This window comes from Nipponia nippon, unplaced genomic scaffold (genome assembly GCF_047370975.1).
Source record: "Nipponia nippon isolate SJK-2023a ecotype South Korea unplaced genomic scaffold, ASM4737097v1 scaffold_11, whole genome shotgun sequence".
NCBI lineage: Eukaryota > Metazoa > Chordata > Aves > Pelecaniformes > Threskiornithidae > Nipponia > Nipponia nippon.
In genome coordinates this window covers 14,098,545-14,118,257 of record NW_028262302.1, presented here as the reverse complement: position 1 = coordinate 14,118,257, position 19,713 = coordinate 14,098,545, and the positions used below count along the sequence as shown (strand labels likewise).

At 39.9% G+C, this 19,713-nt stretch overlaps 1 protein-coding gene across 2 annotated transcripts in view; it reads right to left on the bottom strand.

Moving 5' to 3' along the window:
• Positions 1 to 19,713, bottom strand: part of SLC24A4 (solute carrier family 24 member 4) — a 97,560-nt gene that overhangs the window by 20,483 nt on the left and 57,364 nt on the right. The window contains exons 3-11 of one of the 2 annotated variants that reach the window (XM_087747551.1): positions 16,665 to 16,741; positions 15,435 to 15,509; positions 13,409 to 13,493; positions 9,932 to 10,035; positions 9,130 to 9,204; positions 7,275 to 7,300; positions 6,542 to 6,595; positions 5,332 to 5,474; positions 295 to 464 (exon numbers count right to left, since the gene is read on the bottom strand). In XM_087747551.1, the coding sequence (XP_087603677.1) occupies positions 295 to 464; positions 5,332 to 5,474; positions 6,542 to 6,595; positions 7,275 to 7,300; positions 9,130 to 9,204; positions 9,932 to 10,035; positions 13,409 to 13,493; positions 15,435 to 15,509; positions 16,665 to 16,741 (809 nt within the window). The remainder of the gene's footprint in view (positions 1 to 294; positions 465 to 5,331; positions 5,475 to 6,541; positions 6,596 to 7,274; positions 7,301 to 9,129; positions 9,205 to 9,931; positions 10,036 to 13,408; positions 13,494 to 15,434; positions 15,510 to 16,664; positions 16,742 to 19,713) is intronic. The other variant, XM_087747552.1, reaches the window with a different exon arrangement.

Genomic DNA, 19,713 nt, shown 5'->3' with positions numbered 1-19,713 from the left:
AATCTACCCTCTTTTAGTTTAAAACCATTATCCCTTGTCCTGTCGCAGCAGGCCTTGCTAAAAAGACTATCCACATTTTCTGGTAGGGAGACAAGGGAGTCCCTCCTTGGTGACTGCCCTCCCATTAAGACAGGCAGCATCACCAACTGGGAATCCATCTTCAAATCTGCTGTGACATAGCTCTAGCCTATCCCTAGGAACATGGAAGAATCTGAATTTCAGAATCACTATGAGCACGGCTCTTTGGCAACCCCTCTGCCACATAGTCATTTACTGTTTTCTTAATGAACCTACCTCATTAATGATGAGTCGGCTTGCCATCCGCATTCTGGTGCGTGGTCCAAACTTGTTTGTAATCATAATCCGTAATCCAGCTTCAGGGAACCGGTATTTGGGGGGACTGGAGCAGATGATCTCATCCACCATCACAACACTGTTTTTGCCATACTGCTGTATCCCCTTCACTAATGATCACAATGGACAGAGTTAGTTGTGGAACTGATCTTACCATGTTTCCCATGAGTCATTCTTTTCAGGCTCAGGTCGGGGTAATATTCATGTGAATGCTTGAATTTACAAATGAATTTCCTGTAATATTTCTGCAGCCTGGTGAATCTGTTCATTAGTTGTGTACTTCGTTTAGATCACATGCTGAAAAGGGATTTCACTCTGCTAAGGTGGCCACCACCCCACTCTCAGGTGAGCGGGAGCAGTTTTTACCCAGCCATTCATGCTGTAGTACCAGTTTTCATCGCTTATGTCCCACTATGATTTCGTAAGCCTTCTCTAAAAGCACTTGCACTGTGGCCGTGTAGACAGCGCTCCTGAAACCTCTGAAGCTATCCCACTGGATCAAGGTGCTGCACATTCAGAAGTCCCTAATGTCGTGCTCACTCCTTTTGGAAATCTTCACTTTACCTTCACAGAATATTATCAGTATCTCTAACGTGACAAGATTTGAAACGATGAAAAACAACAATTGTCAAGAACAAATGTATGTTATAAGTAAGCCTTTGTTCATACAAAGGAACTTGCATCAAGGTTAAGAGTTTTGTTCTACTGTGTTAAGAACACAAACAGAGAGACAAAATTATATTGAGAATCAACACAAGTACAGGCAAGGACTTTTAGAGCTCAACAACAAACCCAATATTCTCACAAATGCTACAGACTACACATAGCAAGCAGAGCAAGGCTCAGCAGACAGGAGACATACCCATGTGGTGTTAGAAAGCAGGGCAGGAAATATGTATGTGACGGTAATAAATATTAATTATTACATGTAATAATATGTACGGAAAAAAAACCAACAAAATTCTTTGCTGCTTGTGTTCTGCTTTGCTTAGCTTGGCTTCACCCTCCCACTCCCCTTTTGCATTGTTACTTACATTAAGAAGAGGAAGAGAATTTAGGAGGTAGAAGTGAAAGATAATTATTAGTGCATGGTGCCAGTCAGGAAGCAAAGGAAATCTAAGAAAACATTCAACTCAAACAAAGGAATTAAAATGAACCTGTTCTAAACACAGAAATCTGTATTGGTTTTTTTTTTTGCATTGTTACAGTGTTGAAATATTTTTGTTTTTCAGGAAGAAGACTGGATCCATGCATGCATGTAAATCACATCATGCAATAAAGGCTTTGCTGTCTTAAGCATCTTCTAACATATTTGAAGTTTAATAAGTATATCTTTCCATTACCATTCAACAAGCGAAACCTAGGAAGCCTGTAAATCACCAGTAAACAGCTGTATCTTTTACCCTTTAGCATTTGAATGTCTTGCTTTGTTTCACTAAAATGAGTTTTCAATGAATACACTGAGGTCACCTGAAGTGTCATAAAGAGATCTTTGGTTTCACAAAGAAATATGCCCTACTCAAAGAATCCACTCCGTAGTCTTGTCTTGCAGCTTAACGTCTCTAGTGGAGAATAGAACTGGCAGTAATTTTGCATTTGGTAAACATAAAGGAGCAAATATCCTCCCCCCGCCCCAACATCTAAAACAAATTAACCTTGCTGAGTACTGCAGCTGATAATGCAAATAAGGAGCACGTCTGTTCCAATGACTCTTACAGTTAGAGTGTAGCAGCTTTTCTGTGAAGGAATATATAGCCAGACAAGCTTCCTAGGAACCAATCCTCACAGAAGATACCTAGGCACCAATCTTGACAGAAGAGGACTTAACCACAATAGCTTAACATTTGCTTTAGTCAGACGAAGAAAAAGAAATATTTGACAGCAATCCTGGTAAGGCAAAAAGGCCAGATATCTCTTTAACAGTCTCATCAGATTAACTGCTCTCAAGTGAGTTTCTCCAGTGAAGTCTCCAAAGTGCTTCTTTATCTTACAGCGTCATGAAAAACATGGAAGCATTGCAGTTACTCTGGAACTGTTTCTTAGAGCACTAAGGAGACAGTGACGAAACATACTCAGCTTTGATGAAATACCATGATAAAAATCTCAGCACGGATGTAGAATACATCACTATAAATATACATATAACTAACTGCAGCTGTTTTAACTTACTGCAGCACATTGCTCTTACATTTTCGTAACAGCTCTTCAGTCTCACTCCCTATGCCCATAAACATACATACATTGGCCCCATATGGTACAAACTGGCTCCACCTAAAAATTGCAAAAGTGGTTTTCACAAGTGTGAGACAGAGAAAAGCCTTTTTCACTTCTCCTTTGTGATATTCCTTAGAAAAATATCTTCTGAGAACAGCTTTTCCTTTTAACAAACTACCTAAACTTCCTGCTCACCACAAAGGGTCATCACCAACAACCCTGTCAAAATCAACAGAAAGCTTCTTGCTGACTTTAGTTGACTCCTGATCAGGCCCTCAGAAACCCACTTTTTTCAAGAGTTTCTGGTTTTAGGTAGGAATCGAACCATGCCACCTGGTGGAAATTTGGGTCGACATAATAAAAGCTAAGGGCAGTGAGCCACATTTTTCTACCTTTAAAATAGGAGCATTATTCACAAAGCACCAATATTTTGCCTTTACCTGTGTGTGTAGAACTTGCCCTTGAAACTGAATTCATCTTATGGTGAAAAGCACTCCTTTTTCTCTCTGAAACTTGAGTAATGGAAGCTTTTATATTGTACCATTGGAAGCTCTTGAAAGTAATAAAACTTAGAAGCATAAAAGAGAGCTGTGCCGCATGTGAACCCCACTTTTATCTGCACCTTGAGCAACAGACTAACCATCCTTGGTAGGAAGAAAGTTCCTCACCCGAAGCAAATGTTCTTTTTTTGGGAAGTAATCAGACTTTCCTCCTGTGGAAAATCAAATTAAGGTTAGACCTACACCTTGATGAAGCCAAGGGAGGTTTTTCGGTGGATCCTGAAAGTTGCTAACTACTGGCTGGAGCTAAGGCAGAGGCCAGGTCTAGTTCTCTCCCTGCTGTTAGGAGTGCTCTTCTTTCTGAAAGCTGCTGCTGGGGAAGGCACAGCTCAGCTTGTGAAGCCAGCCAAGTGTCAACTAACAGCGAGTCACTGATAGGTCATGGCATATTTTGACTCAACAGGAGGGAGATGCAACAGGCAGCCATGTGATGGTTTTCTAGGACAGCTTCTGGACACATAAAGCACCCGTCTACAAAGCAGCTAGGCTAACACTGCCAGCCTCCTCTCCACGCTCACTCCAAACCTTGTCACCTCCTTAATCTCTTCTTTGTGTCCTCTCTCACCCCAGGTAGGTTTGCCTGTGATAATATCTACACTCTCACACTTTGAACAATGGTCCCTCCAATGCAGCATGTATTTGTGTAATGGGTGCTGGAGAAGGCAAAGGGAATCTGACTGAAAGTGCAGTCTCAGTGCATCTTTGAGGGAAATTAGAAAAGAAATCTGCTGTGGACAGTTGCTGGTGGAGACACCATTCTCATGAGTCCAAGTTTTTATTAGCTTTCTTGCTCCTTTTCCTAAAAGTTCTGCATGTTCTTCACAAGCATTAAATAATCGTCACATTTCCTGAAAAGGAAATAAGTGGACAGCCAAGCACTCTGTGCTATCATCCCTTTACCACACAGTGGCTAGAGAGGAGAGCATGCAGGGAGATGACATCAGAACCCAACAAATGCCTCAGAAGTAAAAACCACTAATATCTGTGTTCTTTCACTGGATCACCCTTTTCCTGTGTCCCCAGTTGAATGCATAAGTAACAACTGCCCTAGGAGGTATCCTCTGAACCTTGTATGTATGCACCTCCACATCCAAGTGACAGACTTCACTGTATCATAGTCAATATTCACAAAAATTCATTGTAAAACGAGATCAAAATATTCCAAAGGCATCTTAATTTAATTATGCTACAATGTCCTATGAGAAGTAATTTAAAATCTCTATTGAACTATTGTCTAAGCACCATATCTGAGACCAGAGTATCAGCGCGCTGTCATTGCATAAACCTGTAGTGACAGTACCTACCTTGAAAAGATCCCAGCCTAAACACTAAAAGCAGAAAAGAGTGGGATTCTCTGAGTCTGCTCTAAATTCCTGTTTGCCACTATTTGTTATTACATGAGGACCTTTCCAAATGCTACCTACATTGCTGCTGAGCTCAGTCTCCTAGAATGGGAGATGTTTGCAAAGAACAAAGCAAAGAGACCTCACTTGTTAAGAGTAGCCCAAGAGCTCACTAAATTATATCGTTTGTGCTTTGAAGGTAGGAGTGATTTTGCTCTGCAGAGAAAAGAGGAAACGGAAGAGAAGAGGGATAAGACAATTATAAAAACAGGCTTAAAAAAAAGCCGAAAATACCCAGGTATGTCTGCTTACCTTCAGTACCAGAAGCTGGGTATCATCTTCTTTCCCTTTATGACAAAGACACAGACAGCAAAGAACCTGCATTTCTCAATTTTACATATGTGCTTGGCAACGTATGCAGACTATTTAGGCATTTGAAAGCCAGTCTTCTGAGGACCTGAACTCAACACATAATCCCTCCTGCCCACTGATCTGCCCATGTCCTTTCCTTTAACACCCAAGTCTCAACTTCTACTTCCAAACTAATTTTTGAAGTGAAAATTACCTTCTTCCTGGCAAAAAAAAATATTTCTTTCACAGTGTTGTAGCTCATCACTGAACAGGAGATAAAAAGGGAGGAAAATTGCCAATGTGCAAAGCAGCCTGTTTCCAGAATATAAAAAAAAAAAATTTGATTTGAGTTTTTTTCATCTGGCAGTCTGACTGCTGAATTATCAAGTTAACCCAATAAAAATTTCTGCTTATGATTCAATAGTAACACTGTTTTGATCTGCACTAAAGAAATAAAAAGGATATCCTGTGAACTAGTCTTTTTCCAAGTCCTGTCTGCTCAGCCTTACCTTTCCATAGTAATGGAATGGATGGGTCATCACAACTAGAGGCATAACATTTATTACCATCTTCCAGCTCATTGTTGACTGTGTCACCATTTCCAACATTCTTGCTTTTAAGGCTGAAGAAATTTTGCAACCTCACATTGTACCTGTAAGTGCAAAGGAAAGGTCTGAAAAGGCTGGATTGTTGCATTTCCTCATCAAACTTTTGAGCATCTGAGAACAACTTATGCAGGCAAGCAGTAAAGCCTAGATGCATGTTCTCTGACAACTAACAGGAAGTTAAGAGAAAGGACAATCCAATTCAGTGGCAAGCCGATAGGAAAGCAAGGGTTGCACCTATCTCTCATGAGATATAGCAAACTGCAAAAAGACACTAGAGCAGATTTAGCGAAGGCAAAACACTGGAGCTGTGGATTTGGGAGCCAGGACATTCACTATACAGCGGCTTCTTTCCTCCTGCATCAGCTCACAATTCACCTCACTATTTCTTTCAGTACTGTGTTCCCCATGGCAGGTGCTTGAGCATTTCTGGGACTGTTGACCATACCCTTCTAAAGAAAGAATGCATCTATTTTAGCACTAGGGTGGGATCTAAGAGGGCTGTCAATGAACTCTGCTAAGACTTGATGTAGGAGAACAGGGAGACTGAAGTTCCAGAAAGGGTGATTTGTGAGGGGAGGGCACCAAGGGATAAGTCACCTTGCAGTAGAAGGGTGGACTCACAGACCCTTGCAGTAACAGTCAGACCTCTGACTCTCCTGTCAGAGGCAATGACACTACAGAAGAGGCATGTCAGTATACCATCTGGTATGAGACGGTCTGAAGATCAATACATGCTAGCATTCTGTCTAATGTTGCTTGACCTTGTTCTCCAGAGGTTACAAAATATGTGTAATAGCTGACATGCTGTGTGCTTACAATCCAGAGTACCCGCTGGACTTTTTCATGTATCTTTGTATAAATGACATTTTCTTTCAACTTTTTCTGAAAGCTACTTTACGTCAGTGCACTATGAAAAGGATGCATGAAAATATTTGCTGTTGACTGAGCACAAATCTAGAGCGAAACTGATTAACCATGAAAAAGCAAGGGATCTTACACAGAAACATGACTGGCTGTATTGTCCTCAGCAGGAAGGCCAAGAACAAAACCACACCAAAAGAATGATGGTCAATTAACACCTAAAGGGCATACAGAGAAGAAAAGCACTTACTTCATGATAAGTATGTAGAATGAATACATAATGATGAGTACAAGGCTTTCCCACCTCAAAGAGACAAAAAAAAAAGTGTTAAAAGGCCATTCAAACAGCTGTATGCTTTAGAAGTTTTACGTAGGAGTGTGCATTAAACATCTAATACAAGTCATGTTTGTGTACACAGGATTCACATCATTAAGATTAGATGGAGTCTCAGCAGAATGGGGGGGGAAGCAGACTCTCAAGTTCCAATAAACATGCAAATAAAATGTAATGCATATATTTCAGAAACGTGCTATGCAGACTGAAACCATAGGTACCTTCTGAGGATCATAATGCCAAGGTCTTTTGTTATTTCAGTGCTGAAGCACAGGCCAGGCATTCTGAGAGGACTCTTTTAGAAGATATTTAAGATCTTTCACTAGGATCCCGCCTTGGACTGTTCTTTGGGACACCTAGCACCCCCATAAATGTTAACAGCCAGAATCAGAGCAGCAGAACTTTGGTTACCCTCTCTGCACATGTGAGTCTTCAGGCCTTACATATAGCCTATTTACTTCATTAATGTTTCCAGGTTCTTAAATTTTCTTTTAGTTTTCCCTGAAAGAAAATACATAGGATTTCCTAGGTGTCAAATCCAGCTCATACTCCCAGCATGTATGAACGAAAGCTAATTACACTGCAACTCTATTTACTGATCAGTCTCATGGAAAATATGGGACTGTAGGGAATAATTTACACAACTTACCATTCTATTTTCTCATCATATATGAACTAGAAGAAGGAAACAAAAAGGAAACACATAAATTGACCATTTCTCTGATCTATCTTGAAAAACAGTCAAATTTATTTAATAAATATCATAGAATCATAGAATCATCAAATCATTTCGGTTGGAAAAGACCTTGAAGATCATCAAGTCCAACTGTTAACCTAGCAATGCCAAGTCCACCACTAAACCGTGTCCTTAAGCACCACATCTACAGATCTTTTAAATACCTCCAGGAACGGGGACTCAACCCCTTCCCTGGGCAGCCTGTTCCAATGCCTGATTACCCTTTCGGTGAAGAAGTTTTTCCTAATATCCAACCTAAACCTCCCCTGGCGCAGCTTGAGGCCATTTCCTCTCGTCCTATCCCTTGTTACTAGGGAGAAGAGACCGACCCCCACCTCGCTACAGCCTCCTTTCAGGTAGTTGTAGAGAGCAATAAGGTCTCCCCTCAGCCTCCTCTTCTCCAGGCTAAACAACCCCAGCTCCCTCTGCCGCTCCTCATATAACCTGTTCTCTAGACCCTTCACCAACTTCGTTGCTCTTCTTTGGACACGCTCCAGCACCTCAATGTCCTTCTTGAAGTGAGGGGCCCAAAAATGAACACAGCCTCACCAGTGCCAAGTATAGGGGGACGATCACTTCCCTGGTCCTGCTGGCCACACTATTCCTGATGCAAGCCAGGATGCCATTGGCCTTCTTGGACACCTGGGGCATTGCCGGCTCATATTCAGCCAGCTGTTGACCAACACCCCCAGGTCCTTTTCCACCAGGCAGCTGTCCAGCCACTCTTCCCCAAGTCTATAGCGTTGCATGGGGTTGTTGTGACCCAAGTGCAGGACCCAGCACTGAGCCTTGTTGAACCTCACACAATTGGCCTCAGCCCATTGATTCAGCCTGTCCAGTCCTATCAGTCATATCTAGCCAGAAGCTACTCGAGTTTTGACCCTTTCTAACCAGAACTTTCACTGTATGGATTGTGCCCCTCACAAAGCACAAACCTTGTGAACAAGGCTTGGATCCCTCTCAGTGACTGTTATAAATACTATTCAGAAAAACAGTGGGACCATGTGAAAGACAGACAGATATGCACACATGTACTCACATGCTGTGCAGCGTAAATGACAGCAAAGTCACGTATTCTGAAGAAACCAAGCTCTGAGTCCTTTTAACAGCTAGAATAGTTTTAGCAGAAAAGGCAGCCATTTTACTTCTGCTCTTAGGCCAAGTGGTTATACACATCTTACTCTACCCTGTGTAACTCCTGTAACTGAATGGGCAGCTAGTGATCCATATTGATTACAAACCAAAGTGGATTCTTCCCCTCCTTGCCACCAGACACAGTAAATGCGTATGTACAGTAAATGCGTATGTACACTGCTCTAGATGAACAAAGTGGTATCTCCCCTGTGCTCTATTTAGAAAAAAATACCAAGAATCTGTGAAATAAAATTACTGCGTAGAGGCAAGAAACAGCCATCTTCCCTATTTAAAAGAGGTGCAGCTCAAAATATTTCACCTCCACAAGCAGCAGTCCCCTAGGTCAGAAAAGAGTGCTAACTGCAGTGTGTAACAGCAGCCTGCTAGCCTGCAGAACTTTACAGACTGTAGGTACAAAATGAATGGACATGGATGGACATGATAGACACATACTCTGTGGGGCTGTATGAAGTTTTCACGTTTGGACCATATTGTGGAGCTGAGCCCTCACTTCCAGATGTCACTAGAACTAGCCAGGAAAATAATTGTTTACCAGTGTATATCAATGGTTAGCAGGCTGGTCCTCCAAAAATTCAAGCAATGAAACACATTAATTGGTAAGAGAACTACTTACAACAATAAGTACGATCACAGATATCGTGTAGTACACAGAGTCCCGGAACAGAGCCCACTGGGTGAGACAAACCACCTGAAAAACATCACACCTTCAGACAATCAAAATTATGCAATTTTAAAGACAAAACAAAGGCCTCTATCTTGCAATCACTTAGGTGTGTGAGCAGAATTACTATTAGCAACAATTCTGGAATCAATTGCAGTTTTATGCTAACAGGAAGACATATCAGACTGTTAGACAACGGATCTATAATAACCACCAGTAATAAAAATCATACTGAAACTTCCATTAATGAAATACACTTCTTACTAATGATATTTTAATTGGTCATAATTTCAATTGTAAAATACAATTCATTGTACTGCAGCAAATCAATGGTTCCCACTTCATTGTATTTGTGGGTATACTGGACTTAATACTTGAAAAAATGATACACAGTCTAACCATCTACTGAGTAGATGGAGCAAATCTCATGCTTGTGTCCTTGATTCTTTGATCACCATCAGTACCAAGAAGGATTAGCAGATGCCACTGATCAGTTGACTGTGAATACTATATTGTATGAAGAGGAACCAGTTTCCTCTGTATGCTACATGTTCAGACTGCTGAAACTACAGCTGAACTTTTTGGAAACATTTTCTATTTGTAAAGCATTTGTAAATTCTTTCCAACATTTGACATTTTTCACAATGCCAGCTCATTTTTGTTTTTGACTAATACTCCTTTTTTTTAATATTTGCTCATGGAAGCTCCTGAATTGTAAGCAACTGAACTCCATGAAGATAAGTATCCTACTAACCTGTCCTGCAAACATTCCACAGACACCAACAATGCAGAGGATGTTGAAAACTGCTGAACCGACAATGGTCCCTACTCCTACATCTCCATGAGTGATAAATACACCTGCAGAGGGAGCAAAACATGCATTATTACCTCTGTCATTTCATTTTAGGTCACAGGCAATTACTTAGTACATGTACTACCTGAGAACAAGAGATTGTTTGAAAGTTTAACCAAAACATGTTTCATAATAAATGCTCACTTTTCTGTGGAATATTTTGTGCTTTTAGTCTAGCTAGCAGCTCCCCATTTTTGGTTTAATATCTCTACATATATATTTTTATTAAAAGTAAATAATTTCTTAGCTAGTTAGTTCAACAGTAAGTCCTGTATTTCACAGCTTGGTTGTTAGTGGTGCAGTAATCCATTCAAATAAGTATAAAACATTCCAGTCACATCAGGAGCATGGAATTTATTTCAAACAGTATACTAAAGCACAGAAAGCCTTCTCCCAGGTATTTAATATTTAGTGTGTTCTTCCTTGCAGTGTCTCCTGGGAGTAAGAGAGTCTTCCCTCAAAAACGCTGGTGGCCACTTTGGGTGCAGTAATGTGTACCTTCTGACTCGAACAGACAACGAGGACTCAGACTTAACCTGCTCTAGTACCGACTTTCAGATTTCCCTTAGTACTGAACCCACCTATGCCCCAGATATCTCTGTAACATAATTGTATCAGAATGACAAAAATTAATGGCTGGAGTGGACCTCCGGGGATTATCTAATATAGTCTTCAGGACTGAGACAGAACCAAAGGTAACATGAATGCACTACAGAGCTGTATCTACTTGTACTTTAAATCTTTTGCTAAAGGCAGCCTTAAAGGCTTACACTCACTGCTTTTTAATAAATTGGATGTGAAGTTATAGTGCATTCCTTTAGACTGTATTTCCCTAAAGTTTGTAAAAATGTCAGTCAGATAGTAGCAGAAAGCCTACTAAGGCTTTATTAAAGACAGATTTATCAAATTTAAGCCACCATGCTGCTAGAAAGCTGCGACCTAGTTGCCATTACTGAAACTTGGTGGGATGAATCCCATGACTCGAGTGTGCCTATCGATGGCTACTGGCTGTTCAGAAGGGACAGGTGAGGAAAGAGGGGTGGCGGGGTTGCCCTCTACATCAAGGAATGGATAGATGTGAAGAGCTGTCTCTGAAGAATACCCACGTGCAGGTTGAAAGCTTATGGGTAAGAATTAGAGACTGAGGCAATGAAGGAAACCCTGTGGTTGGTATCTACTACAGGCTGCCCAATCAAGGGGAGCCTATTGATGAAGCCTTCTTACTCCAGTTACAGGAGGCATCGCGCTTGCAGGCTCTTGGCCTGCTGGGGGACTTCAACCATCTGACATCTGCTGGAAAAGTAGCATGGCGAGCTGTAGGCAATCCAGGAGACTCCTGAAATGCATTGAGGATAACTTCTTAAGCCAGGTAATAGACAGCCCTACCAGAACGGATGCGACACTGGACCTGTTGGTCACCAACACAAGTGAGCTAATTGGTGACATCAAGATTGGAGGCAGCTTGGGCTGCAGTGATCATGCACTGGTGCAGTTCGCAGTCCTGAGGAATATGGGTCAGGCGAAGAGTAAAGTCAGGACCCTGAATTTTAGGAAAGCAAAATTCCAGATGTTCAAGGAGTTAGTCAATAGGACCCCCTGGGAAACTGCCCTCAGGGACAAGGGAGCAGAACAGAGCTGGCAGATCTTTAAGGACGCTTTCCATAGAGCACAAGAGCTCTCGATCCCCAGGTGTAAGAAATCAAGAAAGGAAGGCAAAGAGACCGACATGGATGAGTCAAGACCTGCTGGTCAAACTAAAGGGCAAGAAGGAAATGCACAGGCAGTGGAAGCAGGGACAGGTATGCTGGGAAGAGTATAGGGACGCTGCCCGGTTGTGTAGGGATGGGGTCAAGAAGGCCAAGGCGCTGCTGGAGCTGAACTTGACAAGGGACACAAAGAATAATAAGAAGGGCTTCTACAGGTATGTCAGCCAGAAAAGGAAGGTCAAAGAAAGCATACCGCCTGATGAGCAAGACTAGCAAACTGGTAACAAGAGATGAGGAGAAGGCTGAGGTAGTCAACAACTTTTTTGCCTTAGTCTCCACTGGCAACCTCTCTTCCCACACACCTTGAGTGGATGGACCACAAGACAGGAGCAAAGTTCCTTCAGCTGTAAGAGAAGATCAGGTTTGTGACCACCTGAGGAACCTGAACATACGTAAGTCTATGGGACCTGACAAGATGCATCCCAGAGTCCTGAGGGAATAGGATGATGTAGTTGCCAAGCCACTCACCATGGTATTTGAAAAGTCATGGCAGTCAGGTGAAGTCCCTGGGAACTGGAAAAAGGGAAACATTGCACCCATTTTTAAAACTGGTAGAAAGGAGGACCCTGGGAACTAATGACCTGTCAGAGGAATTACCTCTGTGCCTGGGAAGATCGTGGAAGAGATCCTAGAAGCTATGCTAAGGCACATGGAGGACAGGGAGGTGATTCAAGACAGCCAGCATGGCTTCACCCAAGGGCAAGTCTTGCCTGACCAACCTAGTGGCCTTCTATGATGGAGTGACTACATCAGTGGACAAGGGAAGAGCTATGGATGTCATCTATCTGGACTTCTGTAAGGCCTTTGACATGGTCCCCCACAACATCCTTCTCTCAAAATTGGAGAGATATGGATTTGATGGGTGGACTGTTTGGTGGATGAGGAATTGGTTGGATGGTCGCATCCAGAGGGTAGTGGTCAACGGCTCAATGTCCAGATGGAGATCAGTGATGAGTAATGTCCCTCAGGGGTCCAAATTGGGACCAGTACTGTTTAATATCTTCATCAGTGACACAGGCAGTGTGATCAAGTTCACCCTCAGCAAGTTTGCAGGCAGGTGACACCAAGCTGAGTAGTGCGGTTGACACGCCTGAGGGATGGGATACCATCCAGAAGGACTGCTTTTTTTCCATTTAGACCTCCTTTCTGTACAAATAATCTTTAATATTTCAGAAATTACTTCAAATAATTCCATAAGTAATGTACACCATGTCCTTCTGTCTTTAACAGATCTGACTTATCTATACATCAATTTGTTCATTTCCCATGTTCCCTGTTCTCCTTGCTAAAATTAATTCCCTTTATTCGTGAAGAAAGAAGCCAAAGAGGCATCAAATATCTCAAATTCTCTCCCAGGGGACTGCAATAAACCTTTCCTTTTACTTCCTATGTTCAGAATCAGCCATTCCTCTCTGTGTTTTGAGAGGAGATTCACAGTTTCATGAGATATTTTGAGTAGTTAATTATACCATGAACCACAGACTAGCTGACAGCTGCAATTGCTGATTATAAATTGACAGAAGAATGGTAGCACTTTTGGATATCTCTGCTTGATCTGCTGCTGATTTTTTTAACAGCAGATCTCATAAAAGCTAGTGTGTGGGCTCCATACCTATAACAGATGCAAACAGTTCTGGAGTGGAGCTCCCTGCTGCCATGAATGTGGCTCCAGCAACATCTTCGCTCAAATGTAGCTTCTGGAAGAAAAGCATTGGTAATGTCAGCATTGCTACTGTATTTACATTGCACAGTTCTACAGTTGTAAAGATAGAAGCTCTTCATTTTCTGGCCACAGTGCTGTTAAAGGATGAACAGTCACTATGATACAAAATTAGACACTTCCTTTCGAGAAGGCAAATATACTTTGGGCAAGTAAAATGTTTATACCCTAACTCAGTGAAGTGTCAGATAAAATTACCTACTTATGTATAACTGAATAGCCAATTGTGGCTTACATGTAGCCGATTAGAGAAAAGCATCTCTGCAGATTCAAAAAGACTGTAAACTTCTCAAATTGTTTTCATTCATTTACTTTTGGAACTCTAAACACAATCATTCAAGAATTAAGGGGGCAATTCCTGGGGCTTCTAAAATTTGAAAATAAAAATCCATAAGAGAAAAATATAACCTCTGTGAATAAATCTTACAACAGCAGGCCTGATTCTGGCTTCACTTTACAACTGTGTTAATCAAAAGAGAGTCCACTGACACAGACAAAATTAGTCCAATTAGACACAGAGAGGCCTGTGTACTGTACACAGATCTATTTTTATGACAGTGCCTCTTAAGCTCTAATAGGATATAGATAACTTAGAGTTCTCAGACTGGCAGAAACATGAGTAGCTCCACAAGTGGGCTGTGTCAATTTAATGCTGTCTGAAGATCTTTGTCTTGACCTATGAAGAAGGTTTTATGAAGGAGCTTTTTCCTTTTTGAGAGTCTCTAGACTCATCTTTAGTACCTTATTTTTCTGCAAGGATAGAAAAGTGATTAATGACAAAAGGACCAGTACAGAAACCCTGTATTTTTCAGGCAGTATACAACATTTTGAGCTGATGAAAATGGCATCCTACAGAACTTGACAAATCATAAACACAGGCCCTTACTGTACCATTTGATCTATTACCAGTCCTACTGTTGCAGGAGTTCAAGCGTAAGTGTGCTATCTGAATTCTTCTTAGGTGTTTTAATGTTCAGCAGAACATGAGACAAGAGGCAAAGATTTTATGAAGACATCTTCTATTTGTTCTTCTATTGATAAGCGTAAGTACCTAGCTCTCAGTAACACTGATAGGAATTTAGTACATATATCCATAGGAAAACAGACTTTTTAACTAGTTACAGGAGTTTTTCAGAAAATGGTCACACACATTTTTCTTAAAAAGCAAAGGGGATGACATTTTCATTTTGCCCTCAAAAAGGAATTAAAATCTTGTTTTGCATTTTGTATTAATTTTGTAGTAGTTCACCAAAGCCTTACCTAACACAACACTTACATGCCAAGTATAAATTCTACTCTGTCCCGATCAACTCACTTAATCAGAATCCTACATGTAATTTTGCAAAGTCTTCTCAACAATTATGTAAAGGAATTATATTTATTTACTAATTTTTTGCATATAAAATATGTATTCTCATTCCATATCTAACAAAGGTACACACTTTTCTCATGCGCTCTCCCTTTTCTTACTTTTTTCCACTTTATACTAGGACCGCATACGCTTGCTTTTTCCTTGTCGATGCAGTGGTAGATGTGCAATAAAATCTGCATAGCCAACACGTTAATTTGTCTACGTATGATTCCTTTTCACAAATGACTTTTAAAACTAGGAGTACAATAATAAACCCCACTCATCCATATGTCATATCCCTCCTAGCTACATGCTTCAGGTATTTAAGAGTGGGTTTTGCCATCTGATCTCATAAAATCTTTCATTTTTTCTCCTTGAGTGCGGCCAGAGGGACCAATGTGCCCAGACCATACGTTCATTTTTTGATGGAAAGCCCAAATCATTTGAAAAGGACCAAGGCCAAGAAGTTGACAGGAATGAACTCCAAACAACAATGGCACAAAATGTTTGATTCTATAATATTCTCTACAAAAATTTCCAAAAGAGGAAAAAAGTTCTTTAACATACCTCACAAATTTTCTCTAAGGATGGAACAAAGAAGTCATCACATACTATAGCCAAAGCATAGAACATATAAAGAGCCTGTAAAGAAAATAAATTCAGGAAATACTTCAGATTTTTCCTGTACGTGAAAAGAGGAAAGAAGGCAATGCTATATTTATTCAGACTAGCAGAAATATATAGCTTTATTTTTTATTCCATTCCAAATAAAGATCACTCTGCTGATCAATTTATAAAAACAGATTCTTGAATGTAGGACTAAGTTTAGCACAAGAATGTTTGCCAGACCCAGAATATGAAAGGTACCACAGTTTGACAGCATAGAGTGCCACAACAGACTTAATATAAAAGAAAGTAACGGGTAAGGCTTACAAAGTTACGTAGTCATCATCTATATTTTCAATTAATTATCGGAGTAAGTAATTAAATAGAAAGTAACACCACGTTGATGGACAATACTCAAGAAATAATCACACCTGGAAAGAAGCAGACCCTGGCCGTGGCTCACTGCACCAAACCTCTCAGCAATGATCTTGGTTCCCTGCATACATGTGGTTCTCTCACTGTCTTAAGTGGCTTTATGTGCTGTGCTCATGCAGTGGGCCTAATCCTGCTGTTGTCCATCAAACACAACTCCTTTTTACTTTACTTTCCCTGACCTGGGAATGGAAAACTGGGGCCTGTAGGCCTTACTTGTTCTGTTTTTTCTACAATAAAATATAAAACTCCACATGACATTCTCTAGATTTCTTCAGGGTTGTTTTTTTGTAATTACAATTGCATCTTTTGCATAGAGGCACGATACGCAAGAAAGAGAATCAAGAATCTTCCATATCATGCTTGATGTCATCAACAAAGGAATCCAGTCTCTGATCCACGCGGCCAGGATTTTTATCTCCCAAGAGAATGAATGTATAGGCACTGCACATTCAGACTTGCATCATTTTCTTAAATAAATCATAGAATCATAGAATCATTTACGTTGGAAAGGACCCTTAAGATCACCGAGTCGAACCATTAACCTAACACTATCAAGTCCACCACTAAACCATGTCCCTAAGATGTTACCTTTTGAGCATTTGTACCCATATAGACATACTAGAAATACTGAAATCATAGTATTAGAAACACGTTGATATATACAGAGCTCTATTTTGTAAGCCCACTAAGATGATTAACATCTTACAAGACAAATAAAAAGAAAACAAAAATAAAGCACAGTAGAGGAAAACTTACGGCAATGATATGAAGTAGAACTCCTCCTTGCTGCCGTTCTTTATTTGTAAATACATCTTCAGGGAATTCATTAATGGCTGAAAAAGAAATAAACTTTCTTTTTTTTTTTTTTTTTTTTTAAATTTTACAGCATCTATAAATGGAAGACTGAAAAATAAGGATGCATCTGTAGAAATATATGACCAAACATGAGTGTATCTTCCAATTTATTACATTATAGCTAGCCACCTCAGAATCTCTTTTCTGCTCTGTAGAAAAAATAGAGAACTGATACTTAGGTATTATTAATTATCATCATTCCAGTGACTTAAACCAACCTCACTGTACTAAGAGCTTCACATTCTTAATGCTTTATTTTTACTATCGTCTCCTCTGTGTCTCCTCTAAATATACTTCTAAAGTGACAGGCACAGGCACAAAAATTCATCCTGAAATAATAATCCTGGCTTTAAGTGTGCCTTGCCTGAAAAATTACGCAATGGTTGTAACCTTCCATCAGGTTCTTAACAACAGACTTTTATAGGGCTCCACAGTCTTGCAAATCGTTTCACAAAGATTAAAGTGATTCCAAGTACTTTCTCCAGGAAGTCTACTATCTAAATCTGGTGAAGGAAGGAATGAAACATAAATGGTAGGTGGACAATAGGAATGTGCAAAGACATGAGTTTTGGGATTATTTCTGGGTGACAGTGAAGTTCTGTGGAGCTCAGTTAAAGAATCTATGTTCCACGCAAAGGCAACAGAGTGAAAAAAAGATTCCAGATGGTGGAGACAAAGACAGCAACTAAATCAAAGGCCTGAAGAAACATATGAGATAAAAAACATCCACATTGACAAGACAGGCAAGGATAGAGATCTACAGTGCCTCAGACAGGAGTCTGGGAAGTTTAAGGGTGAAAATTATTTCAGCCACTGGAACCCAAATGCACTGAAGTAATTAAATTATTATTCAGAAAGAGATGTTCCTTTTCACAAGGAGTTGTAGACGTAGGTTGACAACAAGATAAGCTCCAGAAGGTTCTTATGAATTTATAATAATTTACTGAAACTCAGGGAAGGAAACAGAGGGAATATATGATCATCTTCCCCATATTCAAGTCTGCCAGTTTAAAGAAATGTTTAAGAGCATAATATATGATATTTAAGCTGTTCCATTTTCAATTTCAATGGCATTTTTCTCAATTTCTCAGTATAATTCTGCAAACAATAACCATGAACAAAGAAACCAATAATTTGAGGTATGGTTGATGTTTTTAGCTACTAAACTTCAAACACTCTAAACCAGCCTTATTTTCGGGAAATGCTGCACTGTAACTCTGTGAAGATTACACTTTTTAGAGTACCTTAAATTTGAGTTACCTGTAATCACCAAACATACTTGAAAATCTTAGCTGCAGTGAGAGGGCAATCTACTTTCCAAGACTTGAATGACTTCTCATCTCCCCAATCTTTGAGTGTTCTATAAGTACAAAAATGCCTCTTCTCATCTGTACTACACACACCTACATATGTTGCATATATCTAGCTTGACAAAGACTTGAACAGTATCTCCATGCAAAGTTGAAGATCCCATAGCTCTGTTTTTTCCTTAGTGCCCACGACCACAGATGTATTATTTTTGAATTAACACACTGGCAGCAGGCAGTGTTTAAAACCTTATATACGTAAATCATACCTTCCTTCCAAAAGTCCAAGTTACCATTTTATGAAATCTCCCTAAATCCTCCAACCTAACATTTGAAAGCCACTATAGTTTTGTTTAAAACTACTAACAGTCTATAAAATAGTTAACATAAAATAAAAGTTCATCAGCAATGACTGACTGCAATTCCGTTACTGATTTTCATTAGGCTTTTCAATAAGACCTCTTCTTACTGTTGTGTTCTGACTGGAACCAATCTCAGCACTTGCTATTTTGAATAGAGCTTTGCCAAGATATAGGTGCATCTTTTCTTTTAAATCTCAGACAACAAAAACTATATAAATCTATACTAAATTTTGCTTAGATATTCCTGAATGTGATTTCCTACTCCTAGGTAAATGTTCTATTCCTGGTCATCCTTCTGTCATCACTAAGAAAAAGGAAAGCAATAGTGGATATAAATATACAAATGCATCAGCACAATAGCACAGTAATACCCAATCACTCATTGAATTATGGAACACCATTCAAAGGTATGCAGAGTACTTCAGTGCCTAAAGACCATCAGCATGCCAGTGTTCAGCAGGACTAGCTTCAAAAAAACTGGGTCTGGGTTGCTACAGAACTCCAGAGTCTCCAAGGGCCGTGATTTGCACTGTAAAGAGACTTGTGACCTTACGAAACAGTCTGAGGAAATGCCATTGCTATACGAATGCAAACCATGCCGTAAATAAAAGACATTTACTTATTGAACCAAATGAATTCAAGTACTTCTAAAATCAAAATGTGTGAATAAAATATCTTCCTTTCTGTTTAGTTGTCATCACTGTTACCCTCAAACAAGGAAAAGGATAGTGGAAATATACCTAAACTGGGAGAACACTGGTCGCATTTTAGTTTTGAGGTACTGCGTATTTAGAGTTGACATTCTTACTCTTTTAATGGAAGACAGTGCAGGATAACCTACAAACTATTGGTCAAGATGCAGCAATCTCCAATGCTTTTATCTACAGATAAACCTTTTAAGATGCCAACAGAACCTTATATGTATGTACAGCCAAGCAGGTTCCCTGTAGTAATATACTGCTATATATAGTAATATAGCAATATGTAATATAGTAAAATACAGTAATATCGTTCCCCCCATGTAGCAGTCAGGGAGGAATACCCTTCTGCAATAATACTGGAGTACCATCAAATTTAAGAACTTCTTGTCAGCTACACTAGCTGCCAAAAGCAAAATTTCTCAGAGGAGTTATTCCCTACCACATGAAATAAAGTATGGCAAAAAATTAATCAGCACCCAAAGCATGTAGTTTTAAATAAATTCTGCCTATTAACAATTAATATTAACTAAAATGATTAATAAGTAAAAAAGCATTAAGGAGACTCCTCCTTTAGGAGAAA